At 42.9% G+C, this 20,562-nt stretch overlaps 1 protein-coding gene and 1 pseudogene across 2 annotated transcripts in view; both read right to left on the minus strand.

Moving 5' to 3' along the window:
• Positions 1 to 20,562, minus strand: part of STPG1 (sperm tail PG-rich repeat containing 1) — a 146,268-nt gene that overhangs the window by 54,577 nt on the left and 71,129 nt on the right. Inside the window, exon 4 of the mRNA XM_082244545.1 lies at positions 3,940 to 4,038. Within this exon, the coding sequence (XP_082100671.1) occupies positions 3,940 to 4,038 (99 nt within the window). The remainder of the gene's footprint in view (positions 1 to 3,939; positions 4,039 to 20,562) is intronic.
• LOC309545373 (large ribosomal subunit protein eL15-like) lies at positions 18,551 to 19,223 on the minus strand (annotated as a pseudogene). Its single transcript has one exon. The product of its transcript is annotated as a large ribosomal subunit protein eL15-like (transcript).

Consider the following 20,562-nt stretch of genomic DNA (forward strand, 5'->3'; position numbering starts at 1 on the left):
AAAGGGCACAATTAGAACCAAAATATCTGATAAGCACCTTCAGAATTCATTGAGAACTGCTACTACATGCATCGAACTAGATGTTGATGTGATGGTTTATCAAAAACAGTGTCAAATATCGCACTAGTTTAATGTTGCCCTCTTTTACATTGATAATAAAGAATATTACAAAAAAATGAAGTTTTAGGTATATTATCTATATCAGTGATCGTTAATCTTCCTGGAGCCCATCTCCATGAAAATGAAATATTCCCCCCTTGACCCATGCTCAAGGGATAAATGCATGCTAGGGGTTTTTGTAAAAGAAGCTTTACCTACCACTCCAGCCAGCTTCAGTGCTCCCCTTCTCTACCCAAAGTTTCAGTCTGTGGGAGGAGCCTCAGCATCGGCATGTACAATGCAGCAACATTAACCCTGTATTGTGTGCTGAGGAAGCTTGAGAGTGACGGAGGCTGGAGAGTGATGGAGGCTGGAGTGTGATGGATTCAGTCGCAGCAGAAAGAGCAGGCTGTGGGGGACCGGTTGCAGCACTTGAGGGAGCCTAAAAGGGTAGATTTTTTCATCTTCCTGGAGTTGGGCTTCAAGAAAGAAGCATATTTAAACTTATTGTTTGGAAGGTGCACTTGTTGTATAAAACTGCTGACAGTTTTCTTTTAGCAATCTGTGTCTGTGTAGGGAATACAAAGGTTCCATCCTCCACACCTCCACCCCATCTAGTAAACAGGGGAAAGTTATGTACTGGTCCTGCTTCCCCAACCACCAATGTCTGCTGAAGCAGATATAGGTTGAAAGGGGCAAAGCCACTATGAGATATCCCCTAGGTAGCACAGGCCAGCAGTTGCCAAATATACACTATATTACCAAAAGTATTTGGACACCTGCCTTTACACACACATGAACTTTAATGGCACTCCAGTCTTAGTCTGTTAGGGTTTTATATTGAGTTGGCCCACCCTTTGCAGCTATAACAGCTTTAACTCTTCTGGGAAGGCTGTCCACAAGGTTTAGGAGTGTGTCTATGGGAATTTTTGACCATTCCTATAGAAGCGCATTTGTCAGATCAGGCACTGATGTGGACAAGAAGGCCTGGCTCGCAGTCTGGTCTAATTCATAGTTACATAGTAGGTGAGGTTGAATAAAGACAATAGTCCATCCAGTTCAACCTGTGTAGGTGTGTGTGGCTGTAATCATCTCACATACCCCTGAATGTTCTGATCCTTGAGATGTAAGTCTAAGAGTCTTTTGAAAGCCACCATACTACCCACAGAAACCACCTCTTGTGGTAGAGAATTCCACAATCTTGTTGCCCTAACAGTAAAGAACCCTCCTCGTTGCCTGAGGTTAAAACGCTTCTCCTCTAATCGCATTGTATGCCCTCAAATCCTCATGCAATCCCTTCGAATGAACAGCTTTTTTTCTAAGCTGGGATCCCCATTAAGATATTTATAAATTGCTATCATGTCCCCCCTCAGACGTCTCTTCTCCAGGGAGAATAAATCGAGCGATTGTAGACGCTCTTCATAGTCATGGTCCTCCAATCCCCTAATTAGTTTAGTTGCCCTTCTCTGGACTCTCTCCAGCTCCAACACATCCCTCCTGAGGACTGGCGACCAGAACTGGACGGAATACTCCAGATGCGGTCGGACCAGAGTTTTATAAAGTGGAAGGATTATAGTCTTATCTCTGGAATACATCCCTTTCTTTATGCATGCTAATGTTCTGCTGGCTTTGGCAGCTGCCGCTTGACATTGCATGCTGTTGCCTAATTTATCATCAACCAAGACTCCCAGATCCTTCTCCATTTTTGATTCCCCCAAGGGTTCCCCTCCTAACGTGTATTGTGTTTTTATGTTTTTAGTCCCCAAGTGCAAAACCTTACACTTCTCCACGTTAAACCTCATTTGCCATGTCGTTGCCCACTCTGTAATTTTGTCCAGGTCATTCTGTAGGATATCTGCTTCATGCTGTGCAGTTATTGCCCTGGCCAATTTTGTGTCATCTGCAAAAACTGATATCGAACTCCTGATCCCGACCTCAATGTTGTTTATGAATAAATTGAACAAGGTTGGTCCCAAGACTGAGCCTTGGGGGACCCCGCTTACCACCTCAGACCAGTCTGAGTATGCGCTGTTTATTACTACCCTTTGGCCACGCCTTTTAAGCCAATTCCGTATCCAAGAGCAAACCCTGCTATCGATACCTGCAGACCTTATTTTATAAATTAAGCGCTTGTGGGGAACTGTATCAAATGCCTTAGCGAAATCCAAGTACACCGCATCCACTGGTCTCCCCCTATCTAGCTCACAGCTCACCTCCTCGTAGAATGTTAAGAGATTGGTTTGACAAGAACGCCCATTTGTAAACCCGTGCTGATTACTGCTGATGATGTTGTTGTCTTTAGCAAACTCTACGATATAGTCCCTTATCATCCCCTATTGATGTCAAACTGACAGGCCTATAATTTCCCGGGATATGCCTCTGGCCCTTTTTGAATATCGGAATCACGTTAGCTTTCTTCCAATCCCCTTGTACATCTCCTGTCCTAATACTGTCAGCAAAGATCAGGAACAGTGGTCTCGATATAACTTTACTGAGTTCCTTGAGTACTCTCGGATGTATGCCATCCGGACCTGGTGATTTGTTTGTGTTAAGTTTATCCAGCCTTTCCCTGATTTCACCCTCTGTTAGCCATAGTGGCAAGTCCTGTGTATTACTACTAACCATACAGTCATGGTCAGTGTACCCCTCCGTTTCGTGTGTAAAGACTGACGAGAAAAAAGCATTCAGCACGGTTGCTTTTTCAGTGTCCTCTGTAACCATCCTCCCATCATTGTTAATTATGTGTGCAATATGCTCTGCCTTAGTTTTTTTGCTGTTGATATATTTAAAGAATTTCTTTGGGTTTTTTTTACTATCCTCTGCTATTTTTCTCTCAAAGTTGATTTTAGCCATCTCAAAGGTGTTCTATTGGATTATTGGATTCAGGAATGTGTGCAGGCCATTCAAGTTCCTCCACCCCAAACTCGCACATTCATGTCTTTATGGACCTTGCTTTGTGCACTGGTTCAAATCATTTGGTGGAGGGGGGATTATGGTGTAGGGTTGTTTCTCAGGGGTTGGGCTTGGCCTCTTAGTTCCAGTGAATGGAACTCTTAAGGCATCAGCATACCAAGACATTTTGGACAATTTTATGCTCCCAACTATGTGGGAACAGTTTGGGCATGGCCCTTCCTGTTCCAACATGACTGTGCACCAGTCCACAAACAAGGTCCATAAAGACATAGATAAGAGGTTTGGGGTGCACAGAGTCCTGACCTCAACTCGATAGAACACCTTTGGGATGAATTAGATTGGAAGCCTTCCTATCCACATCAGTGCTTGGCCTCACAAATGTGCTTCTGGAAGAATGGGCAAACATTCCCATAGACACACTCCTAGACCTTTTAGACAGCCTTCCCAGAAGAGTTAAGCTGTTTTAGCTGCAAAGGGTGGGCCAACTTGAGCCCTACTGACTAAAGCTGGATACACACTATCCAACTTTTGTGGTTAGATTTCCTTCAGATTTACCTTTTCTATGTAGTGCAAGGGTCTGCCAGATTGCATACAAATTGAAAGTGTTTAGGTTTGACCTCATATTATATGTTTTTGGTAAGTCTAAAGGAAAAAGTCTTCAGAAAATCTTATAGTGTGTATGGCCCTTTAGACTGGGATGCAATTAAAGTTCATGTGTGTGTAAAGGCAGGCGTTCTAATACTTTTGTTAATATAGTGCATATTTCTGCTACAGCAGGTACTTACCAATACCTCTTCTAGATTTTACACCTTTAAATGTGGTATTTGTACACTCATGTTATTATTCCAATACATAAGTCTTATATATCAATCGTATACTATATTATACAGAAACAAATATATCTCTGACCTTAAGCCAATATAATACCTTTGAAGGAAAGCCTCCAGTCCCTTTTGCTGATAAAGAAACATTGTTGTTATCTGGTCCTTTGGCAACATTATAGGATCCTGGGCCGGGATTTTCATTCTGTTATAAAAATAAACTGCATTATTGCATGAACCTTTTGGAAGCAATATGCTTTTATTTTTTACATTTTATGTGCCATATAGCAATACACAAAGATATATTATTAATTACATTTCCTTATAGAAGTGCTAGAAATGTGTGCTTACATATTAAGGTCACATTCACACTTGGCATTTCCCGAATGGGCAACAAAGCACACAGAAAATGCGTTTTGCTGTGCATCTTGGGAATGTGCTGCCGGAAAACGTGCAGCACCCTTACAGTCCCACTAAATGTTGATGCCATCAAGCACGGTTAACAATCGCATGTTTTGCCACACTACAAACGTGCCAAAATGCATACTGTACAAACACTCCATGCGCCCCATCCAAAAAGGTTCTCGGGCTTCTTTGGCACGCTTGCCACATGTAGGGCAGCCTATTCAAGTGAACAGGCTGCCCTATGCATGACACACACAAACACGCGAAACCCAGAAACAAAAATTGTGTGCAAGAATGCACATTTCCACTAAGCGAAGTGTGAATTGGGTCAAATAGGTTTAACACTAACTTCAACAAACAGAAAAAAGAACTTGAAAACTATGGAGATTTTATTTATGCTGATTAATGATGGATTTGTAAAGAAGCAGATTGTAAATACCGTATATGCAAAAGAACATAAATAAGTAATGAGTGTCCATTTTTGGAAGCAATAATTCTGCTATCAGTGTAACAGATAGCATCTTGATCACCCTTGATAAAATCAAATGACGAAACCCATTGGGCAGAGCTAATGACGTAATTAGGTCACCGAAAGTGCCATCATCTACAATTAGAAGCTAATTTTTATGCTCCTTAAGGGGCCATAGTCTACCTTTGTATGTTTTTATCTGTTTGCACAATTATGTGCAAACCTAAATGTGAGTATATTTTTAGGGGTTTCTTTACACATTTTTATAAGTATATATGGTATGTCTGTACAAAAATTATTCTTATTTTTTTCCTTTGAGCATTTTTAAACCTAACCAATAAGAAGTGGATACAGAGAGCTAGCTGACCCTCCGAGCCCTATCCCAGTGGAGTATCCAATGAGAGGCAACCAGGAGCAATATGAGTTGGTCTCAACTCTAAAAGGGCAATGTGCATTTGACGTATGTTTATTAGGTCCAATCATTGAGGTGAGCTGCTACCTACACTGGTGAAGGATTCACATGGTGAAATATATAGAAAATAGTCACTGTATGTGTCTTAAGGCAGAAGTGTACCTAATCAGCATGAATCTGATTGTGAGGGATAAGCTCGGTGGCGGGTGTGGATGACCCCTTTGGGGGGTTCGTTACACAGGGAGATAGCCGAGAAGTGGTTGCAAACAACAGTTTGCTTTATTCATGCAATTTTCTTCACACAAGTGCAAGCGTCAAAAACATCCAAAATAAAATAAAACACAAAATAAATCCTTGCCACTGTGGGCGGCTACCTTCTCACACATAGGAACCTACCTAAGGAGTCTGTCCCCAACCTACTGTTGGGCAGACTTTGCTGATCCTACAGCAGACACTCAATAGTCCATGTTTTTTCTCTTCACACAACAAATGTCCATTGAACATGTCCCTTTTCTCTTCACATTGAACATGTCCCTTTTCTCTTCACATTGAACATGTCCCTTTTCTCTTCACATAGAACACATTCCTTTGTTTTTCTCTTCACCCAGCAAATGTCCCTTTTCTCCTCACATAGAAATAGTCCATTTGTTTCTTTTCACATAGAAACTATCCCAGACCTCACCTTGAGTAGTCTTCAGTCTTAATTCATTTTCCCTTCACACAGGAAATGTCCATTGGTTTCTTTTCACATAGAAACAATCCAAGATCTCACCTTGAGAAGTCTTCACACTTTTTACCCTCCTCAGCGCACATCGCTTCAGGAGGCATTCCTTCTCCCATGCTCACACAGCATCGGGAGGCACACATCTGACTGTCCTCTACTCACACAGCGTCAGGAGGCAGCAATCAATAGACTTCCTCTGGACAAATTATAGAGGCCTTAATTTCCTCATTCTGAATAGCTGAAAGGTTTTCAACTTCCTGTGGCTACCTCTGCAGCCGACACCCTATAGTAATTGGTGAATTGTCTAAACCAAGTAGACATGTATCTCCTGTCTGTGACAACATCCACAGATTTACCTGACTTCCTGTCACACTGATGTATATATGAATGGTTGAGCAGATATAAAGGATACATGCATGGACATTCACTATAATTTATTTTGGTTTCTTGACTCTCAGAAGGGTGACACCACTATTGTTATAAATTGTTATATATATCCTGCATCGCTAACACATGTTGTAGGAGAATCACATTATTACCGCATTGCATATATTTGCATGTGATATTTTTACCTACATGGCTGGTTCCAGCACTGGAAGAGATTGGCATCATTATTGTTATTTGAGCTTTTACTTTGACCTTTCTCATATTCAGGGTTGGTGATTACAGCACACCTAGGTTGGCCATTAGTAGCATCCACAGAGGGTGGCACCACCATTTTATATATCACACACACAATATTCTTTAGTTTTCACACATTCCCAAGGGGGTGATTTTTTTTTTTCAGTTTACACATGGAGGGCAAGTGCCACAATCACTGCTGTGGTCACACAATTAGGGGGTTACTACATTGAGGTAATCTGCACACTTTGAGGACATATTTCATTGTATGCACATTTATGAGGGTTTTATCTCCCTTGCTTGTTTTACTTTACACAGACATTGAATTTGAATATTTATTTGGATACATAATTTAGACATTTGTTCAGCACTTCACAGTCACTATTATCACTATAGTCAATGTATTGGAGTAGCTCCGCATTTTTCTTTTGTTTGTTCTGCTATCAGACATTTATTCTCCCATCATTCTTTAAACCTGAAAATGGTTGTAAAGCTTAAAGTAGAACCACCGGCATGTTTTCCTTATTTTCCTTTTAGAATAATGGAAGGTCCCATTGGAGAAATGTATCCTTCACCTCCAGTCCCATAGCCACAACAGGAAGTGAGAGGAATTAAGCAAACTAAGGGAATCTATTGGAGTCCCCCAGGTCACCAGAACTAGTGTCCACATTGGAAGATTTCCCTTCTATTACTTTTCTGGGGACAACCCATAATTTTGGATTTTCTTTTACTTTTAGTGATAATGTTAAACAGGACAAATAGAGAGGATGAATCTCCCTAATGGGGGCAGAGACAGCAAAAAAAAAAAAAAAACAGGCAAATATACCAACCCCTCTCTGCTTTGTCCTGTACTTTAACCACTTGAGCTTTTTTTTTTTTTCTCCTACTTCCACTTTTACTTCACTACATTTTTTCGATGATTTCAATACTTCTACTCCGATATTTTTTTTTTGTGCTGCATAGTTATTCGTTACTATTATAAAAATTAACACTGCCAGAATAGTAGATGGCAGGTTTCATGAAGCTCAAAACATGTGTATTATCAGCGCATACGAAAATAAATGCTACTGTATGCATAAATAAAAGCTGCATTTGAAATAATAAAAAACAATATGATGTTCAAACTTTTGACTTCTTTCTTTAATAACTACATAACACAGTACTTGTACTTTTACTTTCAGTACTTGAGTAGCAATTTTTTTCAAAACTACTGGTACTTTTACTTTCAGTACTTGAGTAGCAAAATTAAAAATAATACTACTTGCAATACTTAAGTACAAAAAATGTTGAATACTTTAGTACTTCTACTCAAGTCACTTTTTGATCGAGCACTTCCACTTCTACTCAAGTCACTTTTTGATCGAGCACTTGTACTTTTACTCAAGTATGGGTTTCGAGTACTTTATACAATTCTGACTTTCATAAAAAAAGAGAGTTTTATTCCCCTTCAAGGCCAGGGCATTTTTTGCCATTCAGCATTGTGCTAATTTAATTGGTAATTATGTGGTCATGCTACACTATATGCAAATAACATTTATATAATTTATTTCACACAAATAGAGCTTTCTTTTGGGGGTATTTGATCACCACTGGGATTTTAATTTTTTATTATATAAATGACAAAATACCAAAAATTTTGAAAATAAAAAAAAAAGTATATTTTCTACTTTCTGTTATAAAACATATCCAAGAAAATCAAATTTCTTCAAAAAATTTAGGCTGAAATGTATTATGCTCCATGTCTTTGGTCGAAAATAAATCACAATAAGTGTTTATTAATTGGTTTAGATGAAAGCTATAGCGTCTACAAACTATTGTAAATACAGTATATTTGAAAATTGATCAGTTCTACTGACAGACTATCGCATTTCTTGAGGCCCTAAAATGCCAGAACAGTACAAATCCCCTCCAAGTTACCATTTTTTGGAAAGTAGACAGTATGAGGCCTTTAGTATGATGCATGACGAGTTTTCTGAAGTTTTTTTTTTTTCAAATTTTTTTTTATTTTGATTTTTTTTTAATTTGTTGGAAAATTAGGAAATTAAAGAAACTTGGTTTACAATTATTTTTATACTTACTTCCACCAGTGCAGTACAGCTTCACCAGTATGACAGGTGTGGTGGTGATAAGGAGAAATGACTGGTGATAGTATGTAAAAATTTAAAAAAATGTAAACTACTTTATATTAAAATTTAAAAATAAATATTTATTTTTTATTTTTTTTTACATCCTGTCATCAAAGTAACTCAGTGTATGGGTTAACCATTCATGAACAGCTTGCTTATGGTTGTGATCAGTGATTGGCTAAGCTAATCACAAGGTACAGGTAGCCAGGTACCATGTGATTGCTTTGGGTCAATCACAGATCACAACAGTAATCATTGGAAAGCAATTCATGACAGGTTGTTTACATTGTTATCATGTGATCGCTATGACCAATCATAGTGATCACATGGTACCTGGTTACCTGCACGCTCCTAACATGGTAGAGGCACAATCTCATACATATACAGGTGCATCTCATAAAAGTAGAATATCATCAAAAAGTTAATTTATTTCCGTAATTTAATTCAAAAAGTGAAACTCATATTTTATATAATTGTGTTACACACATAGTGATATATTTCAAGCATTTCTTTTTTTTTTTTTTAAATTGTAAAGATTATGGCTTACAGCTAGTGAAAACCAAAAATTCAGTATCTCAGAAAATGAGAATATTACATAGGACCAATAAAAAAAAGGATTTTTAATACAGAATTGTTTGCTTACTGAAAAGCTGCAAGCCATAATCATCAAAATTAAAAGAAAGAAATGCTTGAAATATATCACTGTGTGTGTAATGCATCTATATAAAATAAATCAGTTTCACTTTTTGAATTTAATTACTGAAATAAATTAAAATTTGATGATGTTCAAATTTTATGAGATGCACCTGTATTTGTGACTGAGCCTGCATCTGCCACCCCACTGCAGTAAATGTACCGTGGTAGGGCATCAAGTGGTTATTTTTTTATTCTAAAATAACAAACATGATATGGTTATGGCCCCATCCCTCACCAGCGTCCCAAGCTCCTCCTATTCTTGGTTTGCCACCGTTGGAAGCCACTTCCTACGGGGGGTGCACCTGCAGGCTCACTACTGAGCTGGGCTGTGTGCTTCAACAGACACACACAACAGAACTCAGCCTTGTGTCCCCCTCCCAGCATAGGGTGAAAGCCTGTGCGGGTCTGTGTGGGGCTGAGGGGCTGAGGAGGAGGAGAGCCGGGGTCGAGTTCCAGCTGGGACAGTAGATGCGGAGGTCGCTGGTCTCCCCCGTATATATGACTCAAGCAGCCAGCCCGGAGCAGAAACAAGCCCCAGAGAAAAGGACAGACATTACCTCTTATTTTCTGAGACACACAGTGGCATCACGAAGTACTGCTGGGACCAAGGCATCACAGAAACGCCAAACAAACTCAGGAATGGCAGTCCAGCAGAAAGGGCCCAAAGCTACAAACACTCAATCTATCGGGGTCTCTTCTGGTGGGAAGAAGCTTTCAGTAATGGATACATCGCAGGAACAAAGAAATGAAGAGCCCAAAGAGTCCCTGACTATGCCGCAACAGCCGCAAATACCATCAACAGCAGAGTGGGGTGAGTTTGTAAAGCTGATCCCGACGAAACAGGACATCCAAGATATGGCTGCAGCAATCGTGAGTGACATTAAAATGGAAATATGTGGTTTAAAACAAAAAGTTGATCAAATTGAAGGCAGATTGGTGAATACAGAGTCAGTACAATGCGATTTTGAAGTCAGAATCTCTGAATTAGAAAGTTCACGAGCACAGCTGCAAAAACAAGTCACCTGGTTGCGGCTGCAGCAGGATGATGGTGAGAACCGCAGCCGGAGGAATAATATTCGGCTGCGGGGCTTGCCGGAATCTGTAAAGGGCCCAGAGCTCAGAACCACGGTAGTGGGCATTTTGAATGGTTTGTTGGAGAGACCCCAAATGGAAAAAATGGAAATTGACAGAGTGCATAGGGTTAAAGCGCCCCGAAGGACAGCAACAGAACTAATCCCAGATGTCTTGATTAGGATTCACCTGTTCTCACTTAAAGAAGACATAATGAGACAAGCATGGGCAAAAGGGCAGATCGAGTATGAAGGTTTTCAGCTGAAATTGTTGCCAGATCTTTCACGGGGGACCCTAAAGATGAGAGCCGCAATTAAACGCCTCTTAGAGGTCATAAGAAGCAACCTAAGCTTCTTCCCACCAGTAGAGACCCCGATAGATTGAGTGTTTGTAGCTTTGGGCCCTTTCTGCTGGACTGCCATTCCTGAGTTTGTTTGGCGTTTCTGTGATGCCTTGGTCCCAGCAGTACTTCGTGATGCCACTGTGTGTCTCAGAGCAACCTATTTTTGGGGACACCCCTTCCATTTGAAAGTGGTGAAAGACAGAGAAACTTTCTTATTGAAATAGCCAGATCAGCTCCCCGGGCTCTTTACGTTTTTGGGGTGTACCCCGATCCATGTGAGTGACTGGTTAGATGTCCTAGGAAACTCTGTGAACTACTACATGAATTAAGCCATACAAACACGGGTGAAATTTGGAGTAGATAGGTGTGGAAGCAAGGAGACACTAATATAAATTTAACCTAAAAGTGCTGCACACAGGTTCCTGGCCTACTCCATGTTTTTTTTTTTTTCTCTTTTTTATCTTCCCGGTTTTTCCCATGCCTTTTTTTTTTTGAGCTCTCCCTATCTCCTCCTCTCCCTTTTTTTTTTTTTTCTGGGAGGAGGGAGAGTTATGATGCGTGGAGGTCCCTGGTGTCCCCACACCCACCTTGAACATTTGCTCTGTCGAGATATGGGCGTTTTTTCTACATTTTTTCTTTTTTATAGGTCCTTACCATCTGAGTCACCCTCGCAGGGGAAGGGGGGGGGTTAGTGCCGGTTCACACTAGGGCGACCTGTGAGGCGACCTGGTCGCCTCACAGGTCGCCGCAGGTCGCCTCCCATAGGGAAGCTGCGGACCCGTTCTAATAGGAGCGACACAAGTCGCTCCGACCTAGAAAAAGGGTCTGGAGCTTCTTTAGGGCGACCCGGAGGCGACCGCCATAGACTTCAATGTTATGAAGTCCGTGGCGGCCTCGGAGGTCGCAGTGCGAAGTAGCGTCGCTGCAGTGTGAACCGGCGCTTACAGTTTGTGTGATTTGTTTTATTTTCTCTTGTTTTTCTTATGAGGGAACTGTGGTGTGTGTTTTTGGATTTTTTTTTTGCTTCACAGGAAAGTTGGTTATTATATATTCAAATCTGTAGAAATCAACTATAATTTCACAAGGTGTTTTTTTTATTTTCTTTGCTTCTGTTCGTGCCCCCGCCAGCTATGGAGGGCCGGAGCACGATCTTAAGGGTCACGAGGGAAGGGGGCACTGTGGTAGAGGTAATATGAGAGTGTTCCCTCACTTTGTGCGGGACACGCTTAAGACACAAAAAAGTAGATATGTGAGACTCTATAATACTGAATTTAAATCACTATTAGGGTGTATATAGAGGGTATAGTGGCTCAGGGAATAGTTAGGGTCAACAGCAACTAGATGTGAGTAAGAGAGATCTTCCCAGGACCTAGCTCAAGTCTGAAGGGTTAAGATGGTGTTGAGGGAAGGGTAAGTGTTCTGCAGAAAGGGGGGTGAGGGGACCCCGGGGCCCTCAGGAAGGGAAGGGGGATCCATAGAGTGATAGGAGTAGTAGGCATAAGTAAAAGATCTGACTATGTAGCAAGCATGTCTCCATTATCTGCGACCTGGCTCGGGGTGGTTTGACTCCGACCCAGGGGTGCATATGGGCCTCGAGAGAACCTCTCCCCTAGGGGAGAGGTGTGACGTTATGGCCGTTTAGGGCCGCGCCACCTTTTGTAGGAGGAAGGCTGGGAAAGTCAAACCTAGAATGTGTTTATTATCATACCTAGGGTCTGTTGGATTGGGAGGTGTAGGAGGGGGTCTCTGGGGCGGGGGGGGGGGGGGGAGTAGGACACTGATATTATGTGAAGGGAGGCGATCGTCCGCCGAGTCAGAGCTCCTCTAGCTGGACACTTAAAATTTATAGACCTACTGTCTGTTAGTGATAAGATAGGGACTACATCCTTACACCACGGTGGGGGTGAGAGGGAGTAGAGCCCATTTTTCTTAGCCCCAATTTTTGGAGCCTAGCTCTTTTTTTTCTTTTTCTTGTTTTTGAAGGAGAGTGTCCAGGTACCGTGGGTTGCTCGCGGGGTTTTGGGAACCACGGCCCCCTCAGTAGATAGCGCCTGGTTGCGCTGGTTTAGATAACCATTAGAGGGGGGTAGGGGTAGTGGGTATTAAATAGTATATACATACTTGTGTGTGTGAAGGGGGGGGGGGTTTCTTTGTCATTTTTTTTTTGTTTTTTTGCTTTCTTTTTCCTTGCATTGATTGTGTGGCCGTGGGGGGCGGGGGACCGTCCACAATGGCGGCTGGAGGTGGGGCGACCCAGGGGGGGACAGCAGGTTGTAAGATTATGACCTATAATGTGAGGGGACTATCAACCCCACAGAAGCGTAGGAGACTTATGGGGGATCTAAAACGAGATGCTACACAAATAGCTTTCATTCAGGAGACCTACTTCCGTAAAGATGCAGTACCAAAATTGTACAATAAAGACTTTCCATGGGTTTACCACGCTACATCCCCTATTGCTAAATCAAAGGGTGTGAGCATCTTAATATCAAGTGCTACGAATTGGACCCTAAAGGAAGAATTGGCTGACCCAATGGGTAGGTTTGTGTTGGTGAAGGGGTGGATAGGACGGGTCGAGGTAACCCTCGTAAATGTATATTTTCCCAACTATGAGCATGTAATGTTTTTACAGAAATTGATTCCAGTTGTCTTGGAATTCCGGGAAGGGCACTTAGTGATGGGGGGTGACTTTAATTATGCCCCAGAACCTCTGCTAGATACCTCCAAGAAAAGCTCATATATGTCATTTGCTAAATTACGAAGGTAGCAAAAAGAGATCTCCCTCCTGGGCCTCATCGATCCATGGAGGCTGATGCACCCAGGAGAGAGAAATTACACTTTCTATTCTTCAATCCACAAGGCATATAGTAGGATAGACAGAATCCTGGTGACCCAGGCAGACCTGCCGTTAGTGACAGACTCTGAAAAATCTCCGATGTCTATCTCTGACCATCTACCGGTGTATGTGAGTATAGAATGGGAATCAAAAAACTGTAGTCCAAGGTCATGGCGCATAAATGAGGCCTTATTACAATCCCCGTAAGCGGTGGGGGAAGATAGATGAGGCGCTACATAACTACTTTATAGAAAATACATTGGAGTCGCTCTCACCTTCCATGATCTGGGAAGCGCACAAGTGTGTGATAAGAGGGGTACTGATACAGTTGGGCGCACAGCGTAAAAGAGAGCGGGAGGCGAAAATCAAAGAATATTTAACTAAAATCGAACAGCTGAGTAGACAGCATAAGAGAACGCTTGCGGAAGCTCATTTGATCCCTCTCATGCGGGCAAGAGAGGAATTGAACCAGATACTTTTTCAAAAGATAGTACGAAATATGTTGTGGTTGAAAAGACACCTGTATGAATATGCAAATAAACCAGGGACGATGCTGGCACGAGCACTGAGGGGCCCAAAAAGACGAACTCAAATTCTACGTCTTAGAAATACAAAAGGTGGGGAGGTTCACACTTCAGCTGACATAGCAGAGGAGTTCTGCTCTTTTTATCGGTCACTCTATAACCTACCAGAAATAGGGAGTAAGAAAAGTCCAGAAAAGGGGAAGCAGATAGAGGAGTATTTACGAGATTCGGGCATGCGTACACTTACAGAAGACCAAGTACTGACATTGGAAGGCGAGATATCGGGGGATGAGCTAGCCGCTGCGATCTCACAGACCAAGGCGCATAAGGCCCCTGGTCCAGATGGCTTTACTCCAAGTTATTACAAGAAATTTGGGGAGCGTTTAAAGAACCTCCTACTGTTACATTTCAATGAAGTGGGAAGAAGAGCGGCGTTCCCGTTGGATTCGCTACGGGCGCACATTACTTTAATACTTAAAGAAGAGAAGGACCCCTTGTGTTGTGGCAGCTATCGCCCGATATCCTTGATAAATGTAGACACTAAACTATACGCAAGAATATTAGCAAATAGGCTCTTACCATATATGGCAGACTTGGTCCATTTTGACCAGGTGGGCTTTATTCCTACCCGGGAGGCCCGGGATAATACAATTCGAGCCATAGATTTAATACATCTGGCACGTACATCACGGAAGAAGATGGTTCTCTTCACAGCAGATGCGGAGAAGGCCTTTGACAGGGTGGTGTGGGATTTTATCCGGGCCACCCTGTCATACATAGGCCTGGGTCCACAAATGCTGCAATTTATACTGGCACTTTATACAGTCCCTACGGCTGCGGTTAAGGTAAATGAATGGAGGTCAAGTTACTTCCCTATCTCTAATGGCACACGGCAGGGGTGCCCTTTATCCCCGCTTATATTCGTGTTGTGTCTGGAACCCCTGTTGTGCAGAATTAGGAGTTCTCCGGATATAGCGGGAATCCAAAGCGGGGGGGAACAACATAAGGTGGCTGCGTTTGCGGATGACCTGTTTTTTGCTACTAACCCTTCTCTTTCACTGCCAAATATTCTAGACGCCCTTAAAAAATACAGTAGGGTCTCTAACTACAAAATGAATGTAACTAAATCAGCGGCACTCAACGTATCGTTATCTAACCAGGAAGAAAGAACACTTCGAACAGCGTTTCCGCTTCAATGGGCCTCAGATGCGCTGAAATACTTAGGGATACAGTTAACGGCAGATCCCGCGGATCTCTATAGAAAGAATTACCTTCCGCTTGTAGGAAAGATTAAAGTAGATCTTAGAATATGGCAGCTGTTGACAGTGACGTGGTTTGGGCGCTGTAGCGTTATTAAAATGAATGTGTTACCCCGTATCTTGTATTTAATGCAGACAATTCCGATAGCAGTTCCAAAAGAATTTTTTCAATCAATCAAGGGCATACTCCGCGCCTATATTTGGGCAAATAAATCCCCTAGAATTAAGATGCAGACGTTGGCCTTACCCAAAGTAAGAGGTGGGATTGGATTACGAGATATCCTGAGATATTACAGGGCGGTCCATATAGTAAGGGTGGTAGACTGGCATTGCAATAAACTTACCAAACGATGGGTAGATTTAGAGAATGAAGAAACAGGACAGTTAACCCCCCAGCCCCATGGTCGGTGTTTGAATCTAAAGACGCTATTCTCAAACATCCTACAGTGGGAGCGACTATAAAAGAAACTAAGAGAATTCAGTCGCATTGGAGGGTAGCCCCGGGTCTATCACCGATGACACCGATCTTGGGGAACCCGGATTTTCCCCCGGGGTGCATGAATGCCAGAATTCGTAGGTGGGCTCAGGATGGTAAAAGGCGCCTACGTGATATATGGCAAAATGGTCCTATGCCCTCCCTAGAAGAACTTAGGACAGGTGCAGGAGAATCGCTTGCTTATTTCAGCCTTTATCAGCTGTATAATTATATTAGATCAGTTCGGCAGAAAGGGTATGCACCACGAGAGCTAACAGATCTGGAAAATATGTGTAGAACAGGTAACACGACGGGCCATCTGATCTCAAGGTTCTATACACAATTGTCAGAGGATGAGGGAGATCAACAACTGCCGTTTATCCAAAAATGGGAGCAGGAGTTAAATACCGTGTGGTCAAAAGAGCAGATAAATAAGATCCTGCTGAGACTAGTTCATCAATCGTCACTAGATAGTAAGATCCAAGAAACAGGGTATAAAATTCTAACCAGATGGTATAGAGTCCCATCACTATTACACAGAATAAAAGAGGCGGTCTCAGGAAAATGCTGGCGGTGAGGATTGGAGGATGGAAATATGGTGCATATTTTTGGGGGATGTAAAAGAGTGCGGCCATTTTGGAATAAGATAGCAGTGGCTATAAAACATATAACCGACGTGGATATATTAGATGACCCAGCGTTGTGCTTGCTGCATTTAACAGGAAGCTCAGTGCGTAGCTACAGGAAGTCCCTGACTCTGTGTCTGTTGAATGCAGCAAGGGCATGCATACCTATTTTCTGGAAACAGACAGTGATTCCAACTTACGGGTTGTGGTGTGGGAAGGTCAACGAGATTTTCAAGATGGAAGAACTGTCTGCCATATTGGGAAATTCTGAGGATCAAGTTAAGTTAAGATGGAGACCCTGGGTGCAATACTTGACAGCCAATTTTTCTTAAAGAGAGTTCAAGGGAGGGTCACCCTGGGCAGAGCCTGGTCCAGGCTGCGGGGGGACGGTCCCCATACCCCTCCTGGCGTACGGTAACATAGTATGGGATATATTTTTACATGAAGAAATGTTGGGAATGTGCGCATAAAAGCATAAAAACTTTTTTTTTTTTTTTCGGTGTAATTGGGGGGAGGTGGGAGGGGTGGGGTTTGGTCAGAACATAACAATGTTTGTTTTGAAATGTTTGTATATATAAAAAATTACCAATAAAGATATAAATTTAAAAAAAAAAAGTTTAATGTGGATTTGGCAAATTACCTCTCACCAGCTTCTTGTGTTAGCAGGTGAACGGTGGTCCCCCTTTGTATACCGGTTTAAACACAGCAAGTACGTGCCTGCAGCGTCCATCCCCCTTAATCTAGCAGGAGGCTTCACCAACATCTGTTGCTCTCTCCATTGTCTTCAGATATCTGGAGCACCCTCCTAGATAGGCACTAGAATTAGGTAGATTTAGTTCTGGCTCACTGTGCTCAGTGGAGCTGTATTTTTGTTGTTAGGTAAATTTAGCTTGTCTCACTATAATTAGTGCTTTCCATGTGCTTGCTGTTCGTGACGCCTTGAGAGGGGGACCTGTGGGCCTGGATGCTGAAGCTACAGAGCACTGACTGAGAGGCTGTCATCTGAAGATCTAGTCTGCTATCACAAGACTTGTGCTGGGACAAGGTCATCCAGCGCCCAGGTCAAAATTGCCAAACTGCGCCCCCCCCCCCCCCTTTCCTTAGGTTTAGGGTAAAAGCGCCCCCATCCGTGCAATAAACCATTGTACCCAGGGCAGTCGCTCCTCCTGCCCACCCCTTATCCCGGCCCTGCACAAGACAAAGGTGTTGCATGGATGGTGGAAGGAGGAAGCCAACTTTCCCTGGATATTTGTGAGTACATACTGCTGTCACCCCTTATGTGTTAGAGAGTCAGCTGGGTGTTTGACTAAAGGGGACATTAAAACAAGTATAGAAAATATCAGCGCACAGAAAATGCAAATAAGTTTGAAGTTGCTGAACACTCAGGCCAAACTATAAAACCAGTAAGCAGGAAAAAATAATAATAAATAGTGCAGCGCTGAACAATCAGACCGAAAACAGAATACTAAAATAACTAAATTATTAGAAAGGGGTCCATGCAATAAGATCAGTCCATACAATGCCCGTGTGATAAAGGGTGAAAAAAGAGGGATCCTAGATGGAACAGTTGGTGCTCTCAGTGCACTAAAATCCACCACCTGCAGAATTGGCCTCTCATCTTCAAAACACTGGAATCAAGCATAAACTCCTTGTGCAGACTGCACAGACTGTGTTCCCAAAACGAACTCCCTCTTAGGCAGATACACCAATCAGCAAGCACTCCAAATCAGTATACACTTCCTGGGTCCACTTATCCCTTATTGGCTCCGCTCATACACATATATGAAAATACAAATGGGCAGAACCATAGCGTAATACTGATAACTTTTATTCAGAATGCATAAAAATAGACAGCCTCTTACTTGTGAATGGATGGTAAAACGGCATATAAGTAACAGGTTTTCGGTGAGTCCTCCTCGGATCTCACCACTTTCCAGATGGCAGCGGGTGACGTCAGTAGCTCCACCTTCCCCCCGTACGCGTGGCGTCTCCCAATGGGCGGAGACTTCTTCAGCGGTATTAGCGGTATACTAAAGGGGACATTGGCTGGTGTCCTGATGTCTCATTGTTTGTTAAGGACTCTTTTTTTTTTTATTGTCCAAAAACAACATTATTTTAATGTCAAATTTACAAGTACAATCCATGTTAGCGATAACGGTGGAGCTGAAGAGTGTTGCGTCTTCTCCAGACAGCACAACGAGAGCCACCAATGGTAAGATGGAACTTGTGACCTTTGCCAAGACCACGACTTTTCTGCCAGCAGCTGTCAGCCCTCGCATCTCCCTGTGTTTGTGCACAGATTTTGTGATCCATTGGGTGTATGGATTGCGTTTGATGGCCTTGTTGAAAGTGTCAATGAGGATGATCTCAAAGAACTTATAAGTAGAGCCTCCACCCACCCAGTAGGAGTTAAGCACTCTCATTCCTTCACAGTGATGGCCAGCACGCTCCTCAGCAACAGACTGCAGGCTGCGAGCAAACTTGATCTGGTTCACACCATGATGCACAGGTTTACCATAGGTTGAACCCTTGGGCACGGGGCGCTTACATCCACCACGGCGAACTCTGACACGGTAGAGGACATACCCTTGCTTTGCCTTGTAGCCAAGTCTGCGAGCTTTGTCTGGACGAGTGGGACATGGTTCACGATGGAGAGAAGATAGTTGGCGATACTGCCAGCAGCGGACACGCAGGAAAAACCGCATTACATCTGACTGCTTCTTCCTCCATAGCTCTTGCATGTACTTGTAGGCACCCATGGTGGCTTATGCTGACAGCTGGGCAGCCGGAAAGGAAGGAGCGCGTTACCCAGCATTTTACCGCATTTTTTAAGGTGCTCCATACTGCTTCATGAATGCAGCCCAGAATCACATACCCCTGCTAATCACTTACAGCAGTGCCTAAAAGAATAATGCTTTAATGGCACTTACTGGGCTCCTTTCACGAAGCAGTATGTTTTCCCTTAAAAAATGCGGTAAAATATCGCTCAGCATTCACAAAAAAAAGCTACTAGAATACCGCATGAGTTATTTTATGAAGTCTTGCAGTATTTTAGTAGTAAAAACATGCTTTAATTTGATGCCTGGCACTAGCTGGCATATTAATATACATTAATTAATGGGCGTTGTTAAGGAGAGGGGGGTCCACCTCTGTGTAAACAACACCTGTGTGTAAACAACATGGTTGTTATAGAGCAGGTGGCTGCCGCGTCCTTAACAACTGATGAATTATCAGCTTCCTGTTGACAGCTGAATGTAAAAAAAAAAGAGTAGTCCACAATTTAAAAAACCTGAGAAAACAAAACAGCTTGCCCCCCCCCCCCCCCCAGTGCCTATGAGGCCCTATCAGTCTAGTATGGATTTTGAGGGGAACCAATAAAAAAAAATGCATACCGGACCCTTATCCGAGCATGCAGCATGGCGGGTCAGGAAAGGGAGAGACGAGTAAGCCCTCCCCCTTAAACCATGCTAGGTCACATGCCCTCAACATGAGGGAGGTGCTTTGGGACAGGGGAGCTCCCCCCCTAAGCACCTTGTCCCTATGTTGAACCCTGGCCGGTGGTTGTGGGGGTTTGAGGGCAGGGGACTTATTGGAATATGGAAGCCTCCTTTAACAAGGGGGCCCCCAGATCCCCGTCTATCCCTTATATGAATGAGTATAGGGTACTTAGTACCCCTACTCATCCACCCAAAAAAATTTAAAATAAATAAATAAATGTTCCCGGTATACATTAATTGTCAATCACGATGCTGACCACCACTGCCGATCAGATAAAAAGATCCACTTGCGCCTAAGGCTCCCACCGTCTGCCAGTTCTTAAATAACTAAGGGACAAGGTCATCCAGTGACCGGGTAGCCCTGCCCTTTAGTTATTTAACGACTTCCAGCCTAAGGACATCATATGACGTCCTGGACTTTGAGTGGGGATATCGGAATGATGCCTGCAGCTGCTTCAGATATCATCTTTTGCAGCCGTAAATTCCCTTCACCCTAAGAACAATCATAGCAGCAGTTTATTCGTTCTTAAAGGCGGCGGGATAGGACGCCCCCCCCCCCCCCCCTCCGGTGCTTCTACCGGCCCCCCTGTGTGAATGGCGAGCCAGAGAAGGAAGTTCACCATAGAGAATACTGAGAACCAGATG

The sequence above is a fragment of the Pelophylax lessonae genome (genome assembly GCF_965119305.1).
Source record: "Pelophylax lessonae genome assembly, chromosome: 2".
NCBI classification, from domain to species: Eukaryota; Metazoa; Chordata; class Amphibia; order Anura; family Ranidae; genus Pelophylax; species Pelophylax lessonae.